This window comes from Seriola dumerili, unplaced genomic scaffold (genome assembly GCF_002260705.1).
Source record: "Seriola dumerili isolate Sdu_G_001 unplaced genomic scaffold, Sdu_1.0 BDQW01001815.1, whole genome shotgun sequence".
Lineage (NCBI taxonomy): Eukaryota > Metazoa > Chordata > Actinopteri > Carangiformes > Carangidae > Seriola > Seriola dumerili.
Genome location: NW_019176070.1, coordinates 240,240 through 260,967, shown reverse-complemented (window position 1 = coordinate 260,967; position 20,728 = coordinate 240,240). Strand labels below are relative to the sequence as shown.

Genomic DNA, 20,728 nt, shown 5'->3' with positions numbered 1-20,728 from the left:
TGTATGACATTCAGGAGGTGTTGTAATTTCAGGACGCACTGTTTCAGTCGATGCGCACCGCTGTGATTATCTGAGCCGTGAGCTGTGGTGGGACTGAGCTATGTCTTCTTGCATTGCTACTCTCTACCTTGCCTGAAATGTGACAGCATTTTGAGGAGGAGAAGCAGGACAACAAACACGATGTTAACACTTTCAGATAACACAAGCAATTTTTAAGATCATTTGTAAAAATGGTACCGTTTATATTCATTTCATCAAGTAAATGCTCTTACATTAGTTGCTCCTTCTAGCACTAACAAAAACTACAGGCACACAAAAAGTAGAATATTGGCACAAAAAAAAAATCTCAATACTCTGGCCTCAGTTTACCATTTTATTTCTTAGGTTGAGATAAACAAGCCTTCATTTTGCTGAAATGTGTCGGCTTAACGTCCTCAGTATGCTTCGGATGAAGATCGTTTAACAGGCTGTCTACAACCAAGCGCCACACCATGAATGCCTTCCAGAGGAGACTGTCCGTAAGTGTGTGCTGTTTCACACATCACGTCCTGCTCCTCTTTTATAACAGCAGCCTTTTCACTCCACTTTGGACACTGGCCATTTGGACCAAGTTTAAACAGCAGACTTTCTGTCCTTTGAGTGCCTCTATGCCATTTTATATGTTAATTTGACTCTAGCAGAGCACACACTTCACTTAGTAGATGTGCACCTGTCTTGCATCTGAAAAACAGGGAAGCATTTGACAGCTTGAACGCTGTTTTTAAAATTATAACATTGTCGATGTTAAATGTTAATTTTGTCATGATTTGTTAAAATGCCTTTTTGTCCCAGCCCTATTGTTTTACTTGTGTGTGTCTCTGTGTGTGAGCACTTGCAATTTGTTTCAGATTGGTGTCCAGCTCAGCTGCTGCTCTCCACATGTGACAATTCTTAATCGGTCTGTGAAAGCTCAGGTCACTCGGCCAGTGCGATCGTCTCAGACACAGACACACACTCAGTACATATTTCTGGCCTTTTAACTAGCTGACACCTGGCAGGAGCAGCAGATGGCTGTTAACAGCTTAAACTTCTGGCAGATCTGTTTAATTCAGAGAGCTCCGGTCCTCCGACTGGATCACAGCCCAGTGAAGTAAGAGGTGGCAGAAGCTCGTTTGGCTGCCATTAAGAGAAGCCAAGAGTGTTTGGCAGGAGTGAGAGCAGCCGGCTCTATTGACAGGGGCCGGCTAAGTGGCCTGAACCCTCTGCAAAAGAGCAAAGGGGATCAACAGGGCAACTCCTACACTACAGGGGTAGGCGCACTTGGATGGCTGTTACATCCCTCTTGACATCATGAATCATACTAGACTGTCCATGTGTATGTGATAAAAAGATAATTGTGGGGATGAAGGTGATCATTCTTTTTGCTTCAAAAGAGGAGCAGATAGAGAAAATACACAACACATCTGCATGTTTTTTTTTTTTCCTTTTTACATGGAAAACACACACACACACACACACTCACACAAAATCAGCACATTGTACTTTTTTTTTCTTTTCTTTTTTTTACCAAAACATAAAGCTCAATTCCTCAAACAGAAGATGCATTTCTAAGGAGATAATACATTCATTCCAAGCGATGGCGACGGAGATTACAATATCTTGATAGAATAGACAAACAGATTAATTACTTCATGGCTAAAACCTGAGTTATTCCAAAGTATTTCCATATGAAACTGCACAACAATGCACATCAAAAATAAATGATGCATCATTATTCTCATATAGAGTATTATTTGCATGACTAAAGCTATGCTAATATATTCATGTGATATATACACACATCAGTATATGGATTATTAATGTATATGTGTGTGTCCGGGGTCTGAGATTATCTAAGAGGTCCAGTCAAAACACAGAACCATATTATGACAGAATGACTTTCAGCGATTTTTCTGAAGCACTTCAGCCTCAAAAATTTTATGTCCTTGCAACAGAGGTGACTAAAATGATATTTCTTTTTTGTACATGTTGGAATTTTTGATTCTCCCCTTTTGCTTTCAAACTCAAGATGCAGAGATAGTCCAGTTGTCTCTGCTTTTTCCTCATTTTTTTCTTTTATTTGTATTGTTTCGGCCCTTTTTGTTAGTCTTTGAAAGTTACTCTTGAAATGAGGAAGAACAGAGGCGCAGCATGATTTAGTTTGTCTTCAGCCTCCTCGGCCTGCCATCCCTCTCCCTCCTCTTCCAGCCCTCTCCAGGATGAAAGCAGGTATGACTGTTTAATATTGAGCTGTTGGGTCGAGCACTACAGTTGAGCAATGTTCAGTCATTGGATCAGTTTTAACAGGTTCCTCGTGGCACTGGAGGGCTCCGCTGCACCCACTATCCTGGTGTCTTCGTCACAAAAAATCCTCATAGTCCAACAGTTTGGAGTGCTGGCGCGTCTTCCAAAGTCGGTAGAGGCGGAAGTCGAAGTACATCTCAATCATCTCTTTGCCTTGATTGGTAAATGAGACAGGAAAAGTTTGAATTACGCATTTAGAAAGCAGAATCACTTTCTTATCCAGTAAACAATGCAGAACAATCTGATTCCATTACTATACCAGCAAAGAAGAACACGCTGCAACACATAATACGAAAACAGTAGTATGAGGTTTCCTGATTAGCATCAGATGCTGACAGAAAGATGTGTGTGTGTGTATGTGTGTGCACGTGCGTGCACATTTTTAAATCCAACTATCTATGCTTTGTGGGTTGACATTCGTGTGAGTGATCAGAGCTAGGGTCTCGTCACAGACCTGCAATTAATGTTTTTAACCGCAGCCATGATCTTTCCCAACGAGCAAAGTGCTCTTGTCTAGCAAATGTAGGGACAAACCTTGGGTGTGATTTGTTTTTACCTGTGCAAATTGATTTTCTTTTTGTTGTTACTGTCTATATCATAGTTAATTTGTAAATCCTCAGGAGTGCAGATGTTGGTGCCTTCTTAATGGACAGTTAGCAGGTGATGTACGAAGAGTACAAGAGGGAAGGGAGAACATGTCTCTGTGGTGAACTTTTGATAAAAGGGAAGAGGCTAAAGAAGAAGAAGTTTGGATCTGGATGTAACAGACAAGAGTTTTGAGGTCTTCCTGGACTAAGAGTAGTCTTTTGTTATATTGACTATTGTGTAGAAGAGAGCAGACTGTTTGTCCCTACTCCTCCCTGCAGCTGGGGATGGGAAGAGCGGGTCTAAAAAAAGTACAAAGTAACAAGACTACTTTCTCCTTTGTGATGGCTGTTGCACACATAGTGTGAAGTCTAAATGACTTGGATCAATTGCATTAAATAAAAAATAAAAAATTCACACCGAAATATGAAATACCATATCGACGCAGCACCCAAATAAGGCGGATAAGGAGGAGGGAGAGCAAGTGAGTAAACAAGAACAGTATGAACATATTTGAAATAAGGACGAAACTACAATTGACACATTGTTGAAATAAATTTGATTTTTCAATAAGGGAACAGCTGTTTGGGTAAAATTCCTCCTGCAGGTGTTCATGCTGGACATATGGTATTTGCTTGCGTCATTTTAAATTTAGTGTATGTGTCCTTGTGATCTGCATATTTGAGTGTGTTTTCTCAGACCCACCCTGTGCAGACAGTTCCAGCGGTGACTCGAACTCGACAGAATAAGGCCTCATCAGATTCTTCAGTTTCTGGAACAGCTGTTGGGCCGAGATAAGAAAGCAAACACCAATTAATCCCACTGCACTTGGATACGCTCGCAGCAGGGGAGCCCGCATCTTCAGACACAACACGCACACATACACAAACACAGAGACGTACAAGAACGACAATGAATCCAGCTCATTACAGCCAAAGCGACATGTGCTCATTCTTCCTGTGCAGGTAACAAAGAGGACGGGAAATGAGAGGAGAGGTGCAAAGGTGCTCGGTTTTCCTGCTTGGCTTCATACGACTTCTCTGTATTTTCAGCAACATGGCTCGTCAAAAGCAGAGGAAGATGTCTCGCAATAAAGAGTCTCATGTTCAGGAAATTACAGGAAAGAAGATTAAAATCAAACAATTATCTGAGCTGTAAAATGGAAGAAGTTGAGATGCTAGCTGGAATTTTGCATTTGTAGTCCCAACACCAAGACGGAAATTCACATTTAGTGCTAAAATAATTGGTCAGTTAAAAAATTCATCAAATAAAAACGTCACGTGTAGGTTCCCGCTTCTGAAATGAGAGAATTTGTTTATTTATTTTATTTTTGTTCAGCTGTATCACATTATAGATGGAATAGTTTGGGGTTTTGGAGCAATTTGAAAACATCACTTTCAGCTCCAGGAGCTTGTGATGGACATTTTTTAAACTAACCCAGACGAAAGAAAAAAATTGCAACAATATGCAACAATTTTTTTTCAGTTGTCTCTTCTGCAGTTTATTGCTACTGACGCATTGTCATGCACATTAAGATCGAAGCTCACTGATTTCTTGCTTGGATTTAGTCATGAGGGATCTCGATACCTCCCTGTCAGAGAAATCAAAGGCCAAATTCACCTTTGTTTTTCACTTTATGTTGTTCAAATGGAGGTGGTAAAGAAAAAAGCAGCTTTCATTCCTTGTGTTCGCAGTCCTTTGAAAAAGATAAAAGAAGATGGCTAGTTGCCAGATGTGGAGGTTCGGGAGATGCAGGCAGCATGGCTCGTCTGTAGTGCAGAGAGAGCTGCAGGCAAATAACAAATCTCAAGTAATGTGTTGCATGTTGGGTAAATTTCTTTCTGTCCTGGGTGGCTTCTTACAAGCTCTTAGTGGATGTTATTGCCAAGACTGATTCATATTTTGTGCTGACAAAACCAAAACATGCTAGGAAATTTCTGACAACTGGGTCACACTGCCTCTCTGGCCTGCTCACCTGCTGTTCTCAATCCCCAGCTTTTGTTTCCATTCCTCCAGCCGCCACACTGTGTCTCAAAACAGTGCTGCACACTTGTAGTCGACATTTCACATGGCAATTTTAATGGTGCTTTCCAGTAATCTCAAAGCAGCACCGACATTTTTTCTCTTTTATCAGCTAGTTCATTTTACCTTAACACATACTGTTTCCATCACATTCACTTTCATGTAAAACGAACTCCTCTGAAATCCAAAACAGACTAAATACAGTATTAAATGTGATGACAGCATGGTACATGGATTACAATGAAAATGGCTCCGAACAAGACAATATTACAGAGAGAATTAACATTACAAAATCAGCTTTTGTTGTGCTTAACAAATGAGATCCCTTTGATATTTGCTGAATGATTTTTATTAATCATGCATTATGATTTTACTTTTCAAACAGAGAGGGGGTGGTTTAATTTACCTCTCTGATGAAGTCAACCCACTCTAGCATCGCTACAGGCTCATGTCAATATTTATGAGCTTAAATCTACACTTTATTACATTATATTAGGATTTAAGCGCCCCCAAGCACAACTGCACATATTTGTATGCAGTATATGAACATACATCAGTCAGTGTGTGTGTGTGTGTGTGTGTATGTATGAAGTTTAGAGGAGCTTTCAAATGTGTGTTTAGGAAGATTTAGCTCAACATGTCCCGTTTGTTTTGTGCTGTCTGGAGTGCAGCGTTTGGCAGCATTTGAGCTGTTTAAAAATGGATTGGATGGGGAATCTGCTTAACAGAGGCAAGATGCGAGCGATGCGTGCTGTCGTGCATTTGTTTGGTGGATTTGGTGGTTATACATCACGTTAAAGAAGTTAAATGACATATTTTTGGCCATTTATTGTAGTTACCAGCAGGGAACAAGTTTGTAGCCGACCAGAATGAAAAGCACAACAACAAGGTCAACTCAGGTACATCCTAAAAAAGTGAATGTGTGGCTTCTGCAGAGTTTCAAGTGAAATTCATGAATTGTATTTTCTAACTGTGCTGTAATAAATATTACAGCACAAACTAAACTAATATACTATAGTTGACAAGTGTGAAAATATCACTCTTGGGCCAAACCCTTGAAAAAAAGAGACACACCCATTTGATTGTTTTGGATCCATGCTCTCTTGAAACAATTGCATTTGTGTTTTTCTGTAGGGGTGGAGATATCACTGATGTGCAGTCTGTTTTCCAGACTGCCAGACTGTCCATCAGCCCCGGAGAGATCCACTTTATATAACAAAGCATTTTGGCAGACATGACTGGAACAGACAGTTGGGTCACACAAACACTGCTGGCTATGGCGTTTTATCTTTGTGTGCATGTGTATCTGCCAGCTTGTTTGTGTGTGTGTGTGTGTGTGTGATTTAAAAAAAAAAATAAAATAAAAATAAAAATAATAATAATAATAATTTTTTGTCTTGTGGGTGTTTTTTTTATTATTTGTTCATGCCAGGTAGAGAGAGGTGCAGCGTCACTCAGCTTTATCCAGCAATATTACTCAGAGTGAGATGATAGTCACACAGGTGCAGAAAGAGAAAGTGGGAGAAACAGAGAGAAGCTGGAGGATGATGTGCTGATTATCAGACAAACAGTGATAGAAACAGACACAGTGAGCATAAATATGAAAGCAGAGAGCAGCAAACAGGGAAATAAGGACAAAGAGACGCAGAGACAAAACTGGGCAGGCGTGAGCATGAAGAAGTGTAATGATAAAAGACAGGGGACCAAAACTCTATAAATTTTGGGCATCCTTAGTTATTAAATCAGTTTGATTGGCACATAAAGCCTAGATTTTGAACAAGTTATTATGATTAAGGTGGAGTTATACTTTGTCATACACTCAGTCACAGTGTACTGCTGTGACACTATAGGTGCCATAGGAATTTCACCCGTGTTGATATACTCACCACCGCACTGAGCAGATGTATTGCACATTATGCAGTCCGAGGCAGTGAGGACTGAAGGAGGCTATCTGCATTAAAGTAGAGGAACCATCCCTCAACAGAGGAAGAGGTCTACAACACCACTTATCCCCCACCTACAATGCTGTCCTTCCATCCCTTCGCAAGAGATTTAACAACCATTGACACTTGGCCTCAGGTGACTGACTCATTACAACAGTGAGGAGCGCTAAGTAACGAGTGACATAAATGGCCTTGACAATGACCCCACAGAGGTGAAAATACCAAGGTGGACCTCCGCAGTCAATCAGTACTTTGCCAAGAAATGCAGGCGTTTCAAATGCGGGTTCGACTGGGTCCTTAAAATGTAAAATGTTTAATATGTAATATGGCTTTAGATTAAAGTGGTGCTCAAATGAACTTTAATGTTTTTCAGTCCTGTTTGGTGAAGATCTGCTATTTTAATATGGGAAATGGCGAGTTAAGTATTAGTTTTCTGTGCATTTACTGTGAGTGTACGGTATGTGTTGTGCATTAGTGTCTGTATACCTTTTCTCCATTGGGGTTGCCCAGGACATAACATCCCATTATGTGGATGAGGTTGGGTTCTGGGTTGACTTTGCTCATGAAGCGACTGAGCCTCCTCCAGAATCTGGACAAAGACAAAGGCGGCAGTTAGATGGATGGGCCAACTCTTTTCTTTGATTGACAGTTCCCATGAAATTAAATACAAAAGAGCAAAAATAAAATGACCCTTTCCTCTTCACATGCACCACAGCAAGCACTCAGAAAAAACGCATATCCAAAACACAAACTCCAAGCATGACTTTTTAAAATATTCGGCGTCAAGCACATGTCACTTTTTATTGGCGTACTGCTGTGCTTTTGCACTGAAGCAACTGTTTTAACAAAATATCGTGCGAGGAGAATTATGGAACAGCTTGTGAACCTTGTGTTTATATTGCTGAAACAAGTAAACATCACACATTCAAAGATGGTCCCCCTGGGAGAGATGCATCACTCCAAAGTAGTAGATTGTGCTCATAACTGAAAAACAAATGAAGGGGGAGCGCTGTTGCACGGTCCCAGTGGAAAGTCTGATTTAACCAAATGGGAGAGCTTCCACTGAAAAAGTATTAATATTCTGAAAATATAGCAAAGAGCATTTCGATGACAAATCTGTTTCAGGATCTGTGATCCTTTGAACACATAATGAAGAGGTTTAACCTTCCAGTTTGAAACAAAATGAAGAGCCAGCTTATTCTGATAGAGGTGTTGAACTTTTATTTGATTCAGCCCTTATTCTGATTATTGATGAAAGAAAAGGCCCCGTGAAAATGTAGCTAAGGTATCTCAATAATGAAATGCTGCTTGTTCCCAGTCATGTTTTCTATGTCTTGTAAAGTAACATCACTGTGTGTTATAAGACATGGAAAATGTGTGTTGTCATGATATTTGACACTGTGGTTAGGGCTTCAAGTGAGGGCTCCAGCGGTGACTCACTGGCTCATGTCTTCTTCCTTTTCTACCTTAGCGAAGGTTGCCACTTTATTCTTCAGTAAATACAGATGACCGGGGCCTCCCTAAGAAACGCACACAAGAGTAAAACACATTATCACAACTGCTTATTTGCCTCCTCCTAATAAAGATTTTAAGAGCTTAGATCCCAAAGGAAGATATTTACTGCAGTCTTGCAAGTTATTCACCAAATTCCTATATACAGTGTATGAACGAACATATAACCCCATCCCAAATAAACCCTATTCTACAAGGAATACACTATTATTTTTTCCCTCGTCTCCTTGTTCCTCACCTGACAAAAGATGAGCATCCTCCAGAACTTGCTTCCTCTCCTGTAAGCTGTGAGCTTCTTCTCTATTTCCTCTGTGTGAGAGAAAAAGTTTTGGATTGATGTGAACGACAGGGACCAAAAATGAAGTGAGACAGGAATATGGAAAGAACAAGAAACAATGTACAGAGAGATGGAGACATAAATGTGAACCGTGAACAAAAAGTAAATCTCATCTCTGGAGGGTGAGTTCAAGTAGAGGTGTAGTAGTAGACAACAGAGACACTAACAGAAGATGTAGTTTAAATTAAATTCAACTGTGAACTTGAGGCAGGAGGAAATGTCACAGCAAACTAAAACAAGTCATTGAAAGGCAGTAAAATGGAAAGCTGACATCTATATGTGTAAATTATTCATTGGCCTTTACTTTCAATTACTCTGTGTGAACTTTATGCCATACAGAGTTTGTTATGAACAACAGAGGATCATTTTCAGAATGATCTAAAGTAAAAATAATAAATAAAACTTAAGTAATTCTGCAGGATTTTAACTGGTTATAAATGAACAGACCATATAAGCCAGCTCTCTAGCCAGCTATGTTTTTGGAGATTTGAGATTTGCAGGTAAGATTTAGCCTCAAGCTGTCTTCCTGACCTTTAACTCCCACAGTACGAGTCAGAGTTCAGACTCCACTCCTCAGGCAAGCTGCTGCACAGTTCAGCGTCATGACTAGAGGTGACAGATTTTCTTTTCCGAGGGGGGAGATGGTATCATCTTATATACTCTCTAATTTTTAATATTAAACAATGTGTCGATTATTACTTATTACTAGTTCAACTCTGTTTTCTTTATGTTTTCTTCATGACAACTCTCATTGCCATTTTCATGTCTTCCATTAATATAGCCATAATTATATTTCAATAGCATATTCTTCTTCCTATTTTATTCAGTAGTCTAACTATTGTATGTTAATCACTTGTTGTGTTTTTATTGAAGAAAAGGAAATAGTAAAGGTATTTATAAATACAGGTGGAAAAGGCAGATCCAAGCCTACTCACCCAAAATATCATCAAAGGTTGCATGTTCATGGTCCTGAGGAAAAAGGCATTCACATAAAACATGATCATTTGATATTTTAAAATATGAAGACAGCAGAGAAACATTTCTTTAAAAGAAACAAATTATATTCTTGGTTAGTCCATGTAGCTATAACTGTGAGACAGGGTTGCCATGTATTGTATTGTGTAGCATGTCTACGTTTCATTGTGTTTGACTCACGTAGAGGATGGGAATGATGGAGGGGTCATCCCTGCGGATTATAGTAGGAACATACTCCGCCTTGGGGACTTTAGAGGAGATCAGCTAAAGGTGAAGTAGACACAGAAGAGGTAGAGGAAAGATTGGTTAAGTGGGATGTCAGGAAGATTGGGGAAAGAGGGGGAAAAAGAAGAGAATGGCAGAGTTTCAGGAAAAAAAAAATAGAGGAAAGGGGAAAAGAGCAAACTATCACATCCTCATGCCTACAGGGGATAGAAGAGCTCTATATGATATTCACAGTACTAAGGTAGAAAATCCGCTAGATAGATTTCAGGTAATTCATCTGAATATCATGTTACAGTGCAAACACTAAACCTATTTTTAGCTCAGACCAGTCATCAGTATTTAATCCTTAACATATTTTCTAAAATGACTATTTTCGTTGTGCCTCATTCACTAAAGATGGGAAAAAACAAATTAATTTATACAATTTTCTGTGGGATTTATATGGGTCTATACTTTTTTTTTTTTTTTAAAGTATATTTTTTTATGCCTTTATTTGATAGTACAGTAGAGAGACAGGAAATGGGGAGGGCAGCAGAAGCCGTCCGATGCGGGACTCGAGCCGGGGCCAACTGCAGTGAGGACTGTAGCCTCTACACATGGCGCGCCTGCTTAGACCACTACGCCACTCGACGCCCCGGTCTATACTTTTAAGTAATTTGAAGAATGCGATTGTTGTTCTCCATCATAATGTGTAAAACAATACTAAAGGTAAGGATAAAACATCACTTTTGTTTATGAGTGTATATACATGGGGCCGAAATCACCTAGATTGCAAAGGATTTACTGTAACATCAAACTGTTAACTGGTAATTTCACAGATTACGGTTGATGAGTCCTGACTCCTCATCCGATGCCCCAATTACAGACGTTTGCATTTGTGAAATAATCTGCAGATCAATGCGATCTCAATCTCCTACCATGATTTTGGGAGGTACAAAGTCGTCTCCCTCACAGGCGAGCCGCTCCATCTCCCTCTCCTCTTCCCAGTCTATATTGTCATCGAGGCCTCCTTCATCCAGGGTGCCACAGGAGGTCTGAAGGTCTCCGCCTAGGAGAGAATATGACGCACCGGTGAGGGAGAGGACTTGAGTTAATTGGGTGTGGGCTAAAGTGTTGGGATTGGAGTTGGAGGCAAGAAAGGTGACATAGAAAGAGAAGATATGGGAGTGAAGGGAGGATGTGTCCAAGAAGTGGGGAAAGGTGAGAGTAGAGGAGAGGAAAACAGATGGAGCTGTTAATAATGGTGGTGACAAGAAAATGACAGATGGAACAGGAGAAAGCAGAGACAGCTGGCAGGAGCAGAAAAAAGAATGACTGATAGTAAGTGTGACAGCAGGATTTCTGGCATCAACCAGGGTACATTAAACCTAACTGGGATCAGAGGGCAGCTATTGTAATAGGAGAAGGTGCTATATAGCATCAGGTCATGTTTCTCTGACATTTTATCATAATGTATATGACACACTGTATTTATATTTTAAAAAGTTATAAAAATGATCAACTAATTAGTATCTCAGATTAATTAAACCAGCAGCTGATTTATTTCATACCTAGAGGAGGATTTAATCTTGTAATTGCTGTGTCTTTAATTCATGTGAAGGTATGACATTGTTGTTTCTTTTCGTAATAATGGAAACAGTGCCAAACATGAGGAGAGTTATTGTCAGTCCCTATACCTCCATACACTTATAATTTAAAAGTGATTGGACTTGTGTGTTGTCTTCCTACTGACTCTGGCTTCAACAGCTGCAGCTGTAAGTTCACGTCAAATGAGGAACAGACTGTGACAAAAAAGTCGACTCAACTTAATATCTCAAGTTTATTCATCTTGTTTTCTGAAGTTAATTTAACTTGACCCGATTTTCAAAACTTACATTACTTACATTTCTAATTAGTTAAAGCTGCAGGAAAACGCAGCTGTGACTAATAATATTAACGATGCTCACTGACATACTCAGCGTTACAATGACGACAGAACCACTGAAGAAGTGATTGACATTGAACCACCAAGAGATACACAATGAAAAAAATGTGGCACCTCAAAGCAGAGCCCAGACAATATTTTGTCGTGGCTTATTTTATTGGACAGTTTTTGTGTCAGAAAACCTGTGTGGCTGAACTGAGACTACTTGTTTTTAATTCCTTAATTGCCATGGTGGTTGAGATGGTCGTGAGGGTGTGAACTGGTGGATATAAAAAGTCGACCCCTCGAGCTTGTAGTTCATGTGGGTTACGTCTGTGTCTGTTGTTTCCATGTAGCTGTGCCTTGTTGTTGTTGTTGTTTTGTTGAATTAGTTTGACGTTCAGTTTGCCTTTTATCAATTAAGTGTTTCGGCTAACAAGCAACAGGTGTTTGCTAGCAAGAGCTGTCAGCATTTCTTTGATCTTGTCTGAATGGTGTGATGCAGTTATTACTTCTTCTCTTCATTAATTATTTCACATATGTTTCTGTAAATAGTTTTAATCCTTGCTAGGTTAAGGGCTTTCCCATCGAATGTTAATTAACTAAATCACCTTCCAATGCTGTAGTTTAATTACAATGTGATTTGAGGGCATGGCATAATTACAGCATTTATTATTGCTGTATGCATGTGCTTTACCATGTATTATATACATGTGTTGGAGTGTTAGATTGTGTTATTAATAAATCTGTATTTGTTCATATTTTTACCATTTCTCACACAGCCCATACCTGCCTGTAAAATAGTCTTTTAGAAAGAAGCTATAGTATGAAGCCATTCTCATATAACTAAATGTGAAGGATTGTTATAAAAATGTTTGTTCATGTTCTATGTCTAAAAAAAGAAAAAAAAAAGATTGGCCAATATGTCATCAGAAGATTTTTAAACTCTCAAATAACTATGTTGGTATCTGCCTCAAAACTCCAGTGTCAGTAGCTCTAGCTCAAACATTGGTCAATAGGTACCCTGTGCAATATAATAAAACACTGTATGTACCCGAGGGGAAATAGCAGTTCGAAAAGGAGAATTGAAGAAGAACAGTAGATGAAAAAATGGAAATGACAAGCGAGACTAACAATTAATGTCACTCCTCCAGAGAACAATACCTTTCCCTGAGGAAAGAGGGAGACTGAGGCGTCAACCACACCATTAGACTGTCATCAACAGTTCATTTATCTTTCATCACACTCTGATACACAGAAACACTGACGATGGAAGTGAAGAAAAAACATAAAACCACAAACTCAGACATTGACATAGACAAACAGCACATGCAAACAGTGTGTGTTCGAAGCCTTTTAGAAACACTGAGACGTGCCTCACACAGATCCTTGCATTAACATTTGCACCAGCGGACACACTCGGACTGGGACACACACTCCAGTTTGGAAGACATACTCACAGAAAGAGAGAGCATCACAAAGTTGAAGAAAGACCCACGGTCATAGGGAGACAGATGGACAGGGTCAGAGTCAACAGCAGAGACAGTCAGTTTGTACGTGTGATTGTGTTTCATGTGCAAGTGTCCGCAGATTTTCAGTGTTAGTTGTTCTTGACTCGTCTTACCCGGGAACTGAGCTGTGAAACTGTGACGACAAAATGTCACCTCTGCGCAACAGGGAAGTATGCAGTACATACAGTACAGTGTTCTGTGATATCACATGTCCTATTTGGGATGTGTCTGTGAGGCTGCAGACAAAATGGCAAACACTATGAAAACTTTCAAGTAACTAAATCACCACTTGAAGACATTATTAACAGGTCGTGTCAGTTGCTTTCCAGTCTTGGTTCTTGTGAGAAGTAGCCTAATTGCGGTTATATAATTGCAGTGAAATTAGCAATATTACAATAAAAAAAGTATAAGTCATATTAGCAGTGAGATGTATATCAAAATGAAAGACGTGCATAATTGTAAAAAAAAAAGTGTTTTTTGTTTAGGGGAAAAACTGCTCCAGTTCTGACATGTAGTGGAATAAAAGTAGTGAATAGACTACAAGTACCTCAAAATTGTACTTCCATGTACAAAGTTAGTTTACCCTTTGCAGTTGTCAGTATTTGTCACTCTTTACACTGTACTTCCCTGTACAACATGTTTTTTATACACATTTTATTTTTTTATTGGACCTTGATGAGGAGCATTGAAACAGTGGCATAATTTCAGCTATACCGTTAATCCTGCTCATGCTCGTACATCAAACTGTTGATGCCTAGCCCGTTCTTTTTGGCTGACGAATGCTGCTAAGTGGCTTTTGACTCCGTATGAGCCACCTGTGTATGGAAACTAATTAATGACAAAAGTACTGAGTGAGCACAGAGCAAAGTCGAGCTGTAATCAATCTGCTTGTCAAGATGTGAGGGAACAAAGGGACACGTCAGTAATTTATAACTCCACACTTAGTACAGTTCAAAATGTGCTCCGACAGTTCTCACTGCAGCCGGTCTGGCAGGTCATAAACACTTGAGAACATGAGAAGACCCTTCAGCCATTTTTGATAGACATCTTAAACAGGACATTTTTGTATGTGGCAGTGTGGGTGATGTTTAGTTTACATAAGTGTCAGTTGACCACATTTGGAAGTATTGTTACGTTACTTAACAGGTGGGGTCTTACAGGTTCAGATCAGCGTAAGTGTGCATGTTAGGAATGCAAGCTAAGGTTAGCAAGCAAAAAATTCTTGCTCACATTTACTAATGAAATTCCTCTTGCAAATTTGAAACATTACTTTCACAAGGTTACCCTTGCATGCGCTAAAAACTTGTTCTGTCCTTGTTCACTTAAAAGCACATTAATAAACATGCATATACTGTACTATTGTAAATGTGGTTTGGTTACTTGAGTGTTAAAAGCCTTAATTTGCCCTGTTTTTGTCTAGCCACTGCAGTTTTAAGAAACTATGTGTGTCAGCATCTGTGTGGCTGTGTGTGTGTCCGTGCCTGTGTGTGTCCATGCACGTGCGTGAGTCTGTGTTAACTCACTCTCTCTGGGTTCATGAGGAGAGTCAGTCTTGACAGGGGTGGGGTCACTCCAGGAACGGCTGAAACTCTTCGATCTACGCTCAGCGAACGCTAGTGCAGGCGGGGGGAGAGATAGTCACTCGCACACACTCGCGCACACTCGCACACACACACCAACAAGCCCGCAAACTGGCTGTTTCCTCTGTACACTCACCACCTAAAACACACATATGAGTGCAAAGGCGGATGCAGCTACAAGTTCACAAATATAGTGTACGTACAGTGCCATCCCTCCTCTGCACAAATACACAACAACAAATGCCTGCATATACAAACTGTCCAACAAACACACACGTACAGTACGCTAACAATCCTATATCTTAAACATATAAAGGATCCTGCTGCTTATTCCTTTCTATATGATCATCAGTATGGATTTAAAAAGACTGCGCTCATTTCACAGACCCACTGAGCTACAACTCATCGATAAAATCAGATCAGCTCAGCTTTGGACAGTAGTCATTGTGCTCTTAGAATATTTTTAGCCACTTTAAAGTATTTGACACAGTTAATCAACACTCCCTCAAGGTGCCATATTTTTTTGGCCTCTGTAGTTTCTTGCCGCTGTATCCTCCCTAACGCTTCTCTGTTCATTTTGCTGCTGACACCAACTTGTTCTTTTCAAGTACAAATTTCCCTGTAGAAATAACATAGTGTGATCTCATCATCACCAGTACTCTGTGATATATACTGTTTGATTTATAGTATATAGTCAGGACTGGATTCATATGGGGTCTTAATTCCCTCAGACTTGATTTGGCCCAGTTTCAGTTTCATTTCATAGCATTCATCTGACTCCCAGCAGCTGCATCCATCATTTCTGTCATTTTCATGGGCGTGGCCATGTCCAGTTGATGAAGGATGGCGCTTGTCAAGCACAACGGGGAGCAGCTTTATTTGGACTTTTGCGCATGTGCATTGTGAATCCTGGGATCTTTAACGGATGACTAGCTATGACTCAGCTTCCACCATTCTGAGATCAGTTATGATATTGCAGACATTATTATACACATGCGCAGATGCTTGTGGAAACTGCATTTTCTAGTGTTAGTGTTAGGACGTATCGATAGCAAGTAAATGAGCTAGTTGGTTCAGCTCTTCAGCTCTGCTTGTCTGATCTGTAGAAGTCACCGCAGGCCACTGGACTTCACTGATGTGTGAAACACTGCAGCCTTGCCACCAAATTCTGTGACCATGAGGGGAATGTCATTTCACCCAAAGCTATGCAGAGATGCAAGAAGAATGTATAATTTGAAGAGGAAATTAGCTCCAGGAGAACAAGTTCCTCCTCACAGCAGGGGTCTGAGTCTGAGAAGTGGAACAACTTGACATTACTGTCAGAATAAACAAGACTTTGGATTTTAGTAAATGTCTACATTGCAAAAATCTGCCAAGGTACACATTTGGGGAGTTGGTTTATGCAGTGATAGGTGACATATTTGCATTTTAATTGGGCTCAGGGTCGTCATGGTCAAAACAAAATCTACTTCTGCTTGGGTCCGACTCTCATCTTGAAGTAACAACCTCGGTTTTCAAATTCAAAATAATGCAATAAGGTCTGTCTGTTTTGCTAAACTTTTACACACCTGACAGAATCATAAGCCATTTTTACTCACATTTCCAATCTGACTTCATAGTTCTGGTCTGGAGAATAATGACTATGACAAAACTTCACAAATTCACAAATGATTTTCATTGCAAAAGGTCAAGTACCATATATCTGATTAAAGAAACGGAGCTTTTCAAGATTGGTCACCTGGAGTGTTCTGTTCTCATATAATCCAGAGCGTTCCTGCTGATGTGTTATAGATGTGCAGTGACACTCACACAGACACACATTTCTCCATCAATAACCAATCATCACTTTGCTATTTTAGTGTCCTTGTCTTTTAAACTTTAAAATGAACCCAACGAAACCCCCAAAAAAACATTCAAAGCAATGCAACAGCAAAAGACCAACTACGGCTTACACACCCGTACACTACGCACACACATGCGCACACACACATGCACAGACCCGTACCGCTGGCTTGTCAAACACACTGATAAACATAGAATCCTTGAGGAAATACCACAGAGCGTTACAAAATCCCAGCAAAGCAGCAGCACTCGGTGCCACACACACATGCCAATAACACACAAGAGAACAGAAAAAGAAAACACAGATGATGGTGGTGTGAACAACATCACAGTCAGTTTTAGCAAACACATTAACCATACACACACACACACACACACACACACACACACAAACACGCATATCTGACTCACTCTGTGCTTTAATCCTTCTGCTGCCCACCATACGGAGATGCTTCCGGAAGTTCCTGTGGGTGGAGATATCAAAGTGGAGGAGGGATAACCGCGGACAGAGGAAGAACCAAAGTGTAAAGAGGAGAAAGAGGAAGGAGGGATGGGGTGGGTGGGAAATAAAGTCAGGCAAGACAAAAAGAGAGGAGTTTAGTGTCAAGCTTCTATTTCTACAATGTTGAAAAGGAGATAATTATAGGTAAATATACACATTTCCGTGTCAATGTGAGTGGAAAATACTGGTCACAAGGGTGGTGTGGGTATCATGTATCACAATACAAAAATATCTTGTTTCATCGGCTCATATGGTGTACATTTCTGAGATTCATTCATGTAACAACAGGCAAAGGGAAACCCTGGTATTGTGTTTAGTAGGTTTTGAAGGACCTGCTCTGAGCGCATCTACACCAGAGGCCAAGTTAGAGGGAGTTTCTTTTGCCAAACTGGTACACATTAGTTTGTTTCTTTATTTTTCCAAGCAGATGAGTTTTTGCTTTATTGATGGTGTCTGTGGTAGACGCAGTGTCATTTGGCTAACGAGTCCAAGCCTGATTGATTTCATTTATATGAGTCTAGAGCCTGAAGCCCTCAGATTGGATTACTAGAGAACAGTGAATAAGATATACAGTATATACTGAGTGAGACAAGTGAAACCAACACATCAGCCCAATATCCTTTGAAATTACATCCATATTGACAAATCCTCTCCTCATGATTTACATCCAGTGCCTTGCCTCACGGGAAGCAGTGTGTCTTTTGTGTAGCAAGGTGAAATGTTAAGGGATGGAGGATAAAACGTACAATAGCTGCCAAGCAGGGATATTGTAGAAGGGAGGAATTTTACATTGTCATTGAACGTAATGCAGGATTTTGCAGTCTGGCAATAGTGTTGGCAATATACACAGATACTGGTACATCTGTGACATTATCAGCCAGTAACAAAGGTCAGGCTCTGTTTGAATCCATTATTAGTTACCTGATTGTACATGAATTTTCCGGTCTTGATTTAAGGAAAAACCTTTGGATCCACAAACCAAGCTTTTTCTTATCTTAATTATTCAAATGTAGCGGTAGAGAATCTAGACTATATTTCGGTGAGGCTAATCATTGGCTAATGAGGCTCTGAAAGGAAAATATTTTTCTGTTGACATCCATATTCAGAATGCAGAACGACAGAACGAGATTGTATCTGCTAGAGATCAATTTTATGCTGCTGTCAGCAGTGTTTTACTCATTTATCAGATTCATCTCAGGGACTGTTCCTCAGAATGTACACTACTAAATGTGCAAAAACTTAAACTGTAATGTACAACATTACAAAAAAAACATACTATTTAGTCAAAGACAATGATACAACAATGATCATTTTTTTCTTAGTAAACCTCTTTGCAAACATGTCACAGAGCTATGTATTTGTAGTCTGTAGGTAATTGGACATAAAGGCTTTGCATTACCATGTTACACCCGGAATCCATTTAGTGTGTTTAATACCAACAAACCAATAGGGTTTGTATAGTTCTTTCTCTGTGACTTGCTGCTAGTCCTGACATGATGTTCTATGCAAGAGCCCCAGATAAACATCCTTTCATCTCTCTGCCTCCCTCCCATGTCACATCTACACACTGAAGTGGTTCACCAAGCTACCAGTCTGTACTCATGATTAATGATCTCTGCATGTGTGTGTGTGTTTGTGTGTGTGTGTGTGTGTGTGTGCGTGTGTGCGCATGTGGTTTATCCGGCGGTAAAGAAGCGCATAAATACAGAAGCAACATAAAAGGAAGAAAATAGTCTTTGGAGTCTATTTGTCCTTGGTTTACCCCCATAAAGATTTCAATAGTACAAGGATTAACATGCAACATCAAACAATGAATTTCACTGCTAATTCTATGAGCAAAACTAATTGTATCATGCCAATACATGACTAAAAGAATTAGCAAAAATAGCACTATTAATTACAAATGAGCAACATCACAGTTACTTACTTTATACTTTGATAAAGAGATCTTAAACACACACTTGAATACACTGACTGCCCTGTGCTTAAACCTTAGTTGCCCACAGTGGAGAGGTGTGGAGACTGTTAATGAGATTTAGACAGAGAGAGAACATGTGAGGAAAAACCATGTCCACCTCCATCTAAAGACAATCTGACAGCCCCCCCCCCTCCCCCTTCTGCTTCAGCGCTCTCTGTAACTCATTTCCATCTATTTTTTGCTTTACCTATTTACATGTTCCATATTTTATTCTTGTATTGGCACATTTACTACGGCCTACTCCTGTTCCATCTGCTATTTCTACTATGGCCTTACCACTATAATACAATTTCAATTAAGTGAACTATCCCCTAAATTATTAATAAGATGAAATAGGGATTAATATTCTAACGGTGATATTTACAGCCATCTTTAATATTCTCAACAGCTTTATTTGAATAATAAAAAAACATGATCACACCTGCATTGTTTCATTGCATTGTTTCTATTCCTTACAAGTCATTTGCTCCTGTTTTTGCTCCTTTCACTCTTTATGTGTGTCTTACTGTCTCTTCCTTCTTCTCTTACTTTTAATGAAGTGGAGACTCTCTCTTAGTCCTCCACGTTTCTTTAATAATGTCTCACTTCTTGCCTTGGGTTTTGTATACTTTGTGAATGTGGAAGTAGTACTCACAACACATGTAATTCTCTGTATAAATATGTTTGGTTAGCAACTGTATTTCTGGCCAGGAACTGATTATAGTGATGCAGTCAATGCTCAGTTTGTGAAACAGTGCAGGTATGAGAAAGCATCTCTTCCTTGATAAAGAGGACACTGAGTGATGCATTTAGAAAAAAAATACAATAAGATGAACTACATGTGCGGCAGCAGCTAGACTGGCAGTTTGAGAGGCATTACCTATAGAAACCCAGACTTCAAAAAATCCTGAGAAAAGAACCAGATTGTTCAGCAATAGTAATGCATGATAAAAAGGAAAGTGAACATTTCACATCAAAGAGTTCAGAGAAAATCTGCTTTTTGATGATGAAACGCACTCTGAGATAACAGGCGGTGATTAAGAGCCCTGCTGAAATGGCTCTTTTACTTTTTCTTTGGGTATTGCTGTTGTTTATAACTAGAGTTAAACTTGTCTTCATTATTATTTTGGATTTACACACAGTGGAAAACCAAGTACATAAAGTCCACCAATGCAAACACAGCAGGAGTCTTATCTGTGAGGGAATGAGGATCATCCTCTGTCTTCACTTGACAGATGCCCAGTCTGTAGACTGCTTCTGTATGAAATAAATAATTTCTGCACAGCTATGTGGCTTTGACCATGTCTATATTAATGCAGATACCTTGAAAACTTTGTGTTTCATCCACACCAGCGTTTTTAGTACTTCCCTAACGTTGGCCATCTAGAAATGGCACAAAATACAAAAGCTTTGTGCCTTCTGAAAAGACGTTTTACCAGGAATGCATCATATATTGTATCATCAAGAAATCTCTGCTCTTATTTGTAATTTCCCTGATCCATATACTGGAAC

At 39.6% G+C, this 20,728-nt stretch overlaps 1 protein-coding gene across 1 annotated transcript in view; it reads right to left on the bottom strand.

Moving 5' to 3' along the window:
* Positions 1-2,377: 2,377 nt before the first annotated feature.
* Positions 2,378-20,728, bottom strand: part of LOC111238957 (NMDA receptor synaptonuclear signaling and neuronal migration factor-like) — a 38,605-nt gene continuing 20,254 nt past the window's right edge. Inside the window, 10 exon segments of the mRNA XM_022768694.1 lie at positions 2,378-2,475; positions 3,613-3,688; positions 7,359-7,461; positions 8,313-8,392; positions 8,623-8,693; positions 9,657-9,690; positions 9,877-9,960; positions 10,839-10,969; positions 14,859-14,948; positions 17,169-17,221. Coding sequence (XP_022624415.1) covers positions 2,378-2,475; positions 3,613-3,688; positions 7,359-7,461; positions 8,313-8,392; positions 8,623-8,693; positions 9,657-9,690; positions 9,877-9,960; positions 10,839-10,969; positions 14,859-14,948; positions 17,169-17,221 — 820 coding nt within the window.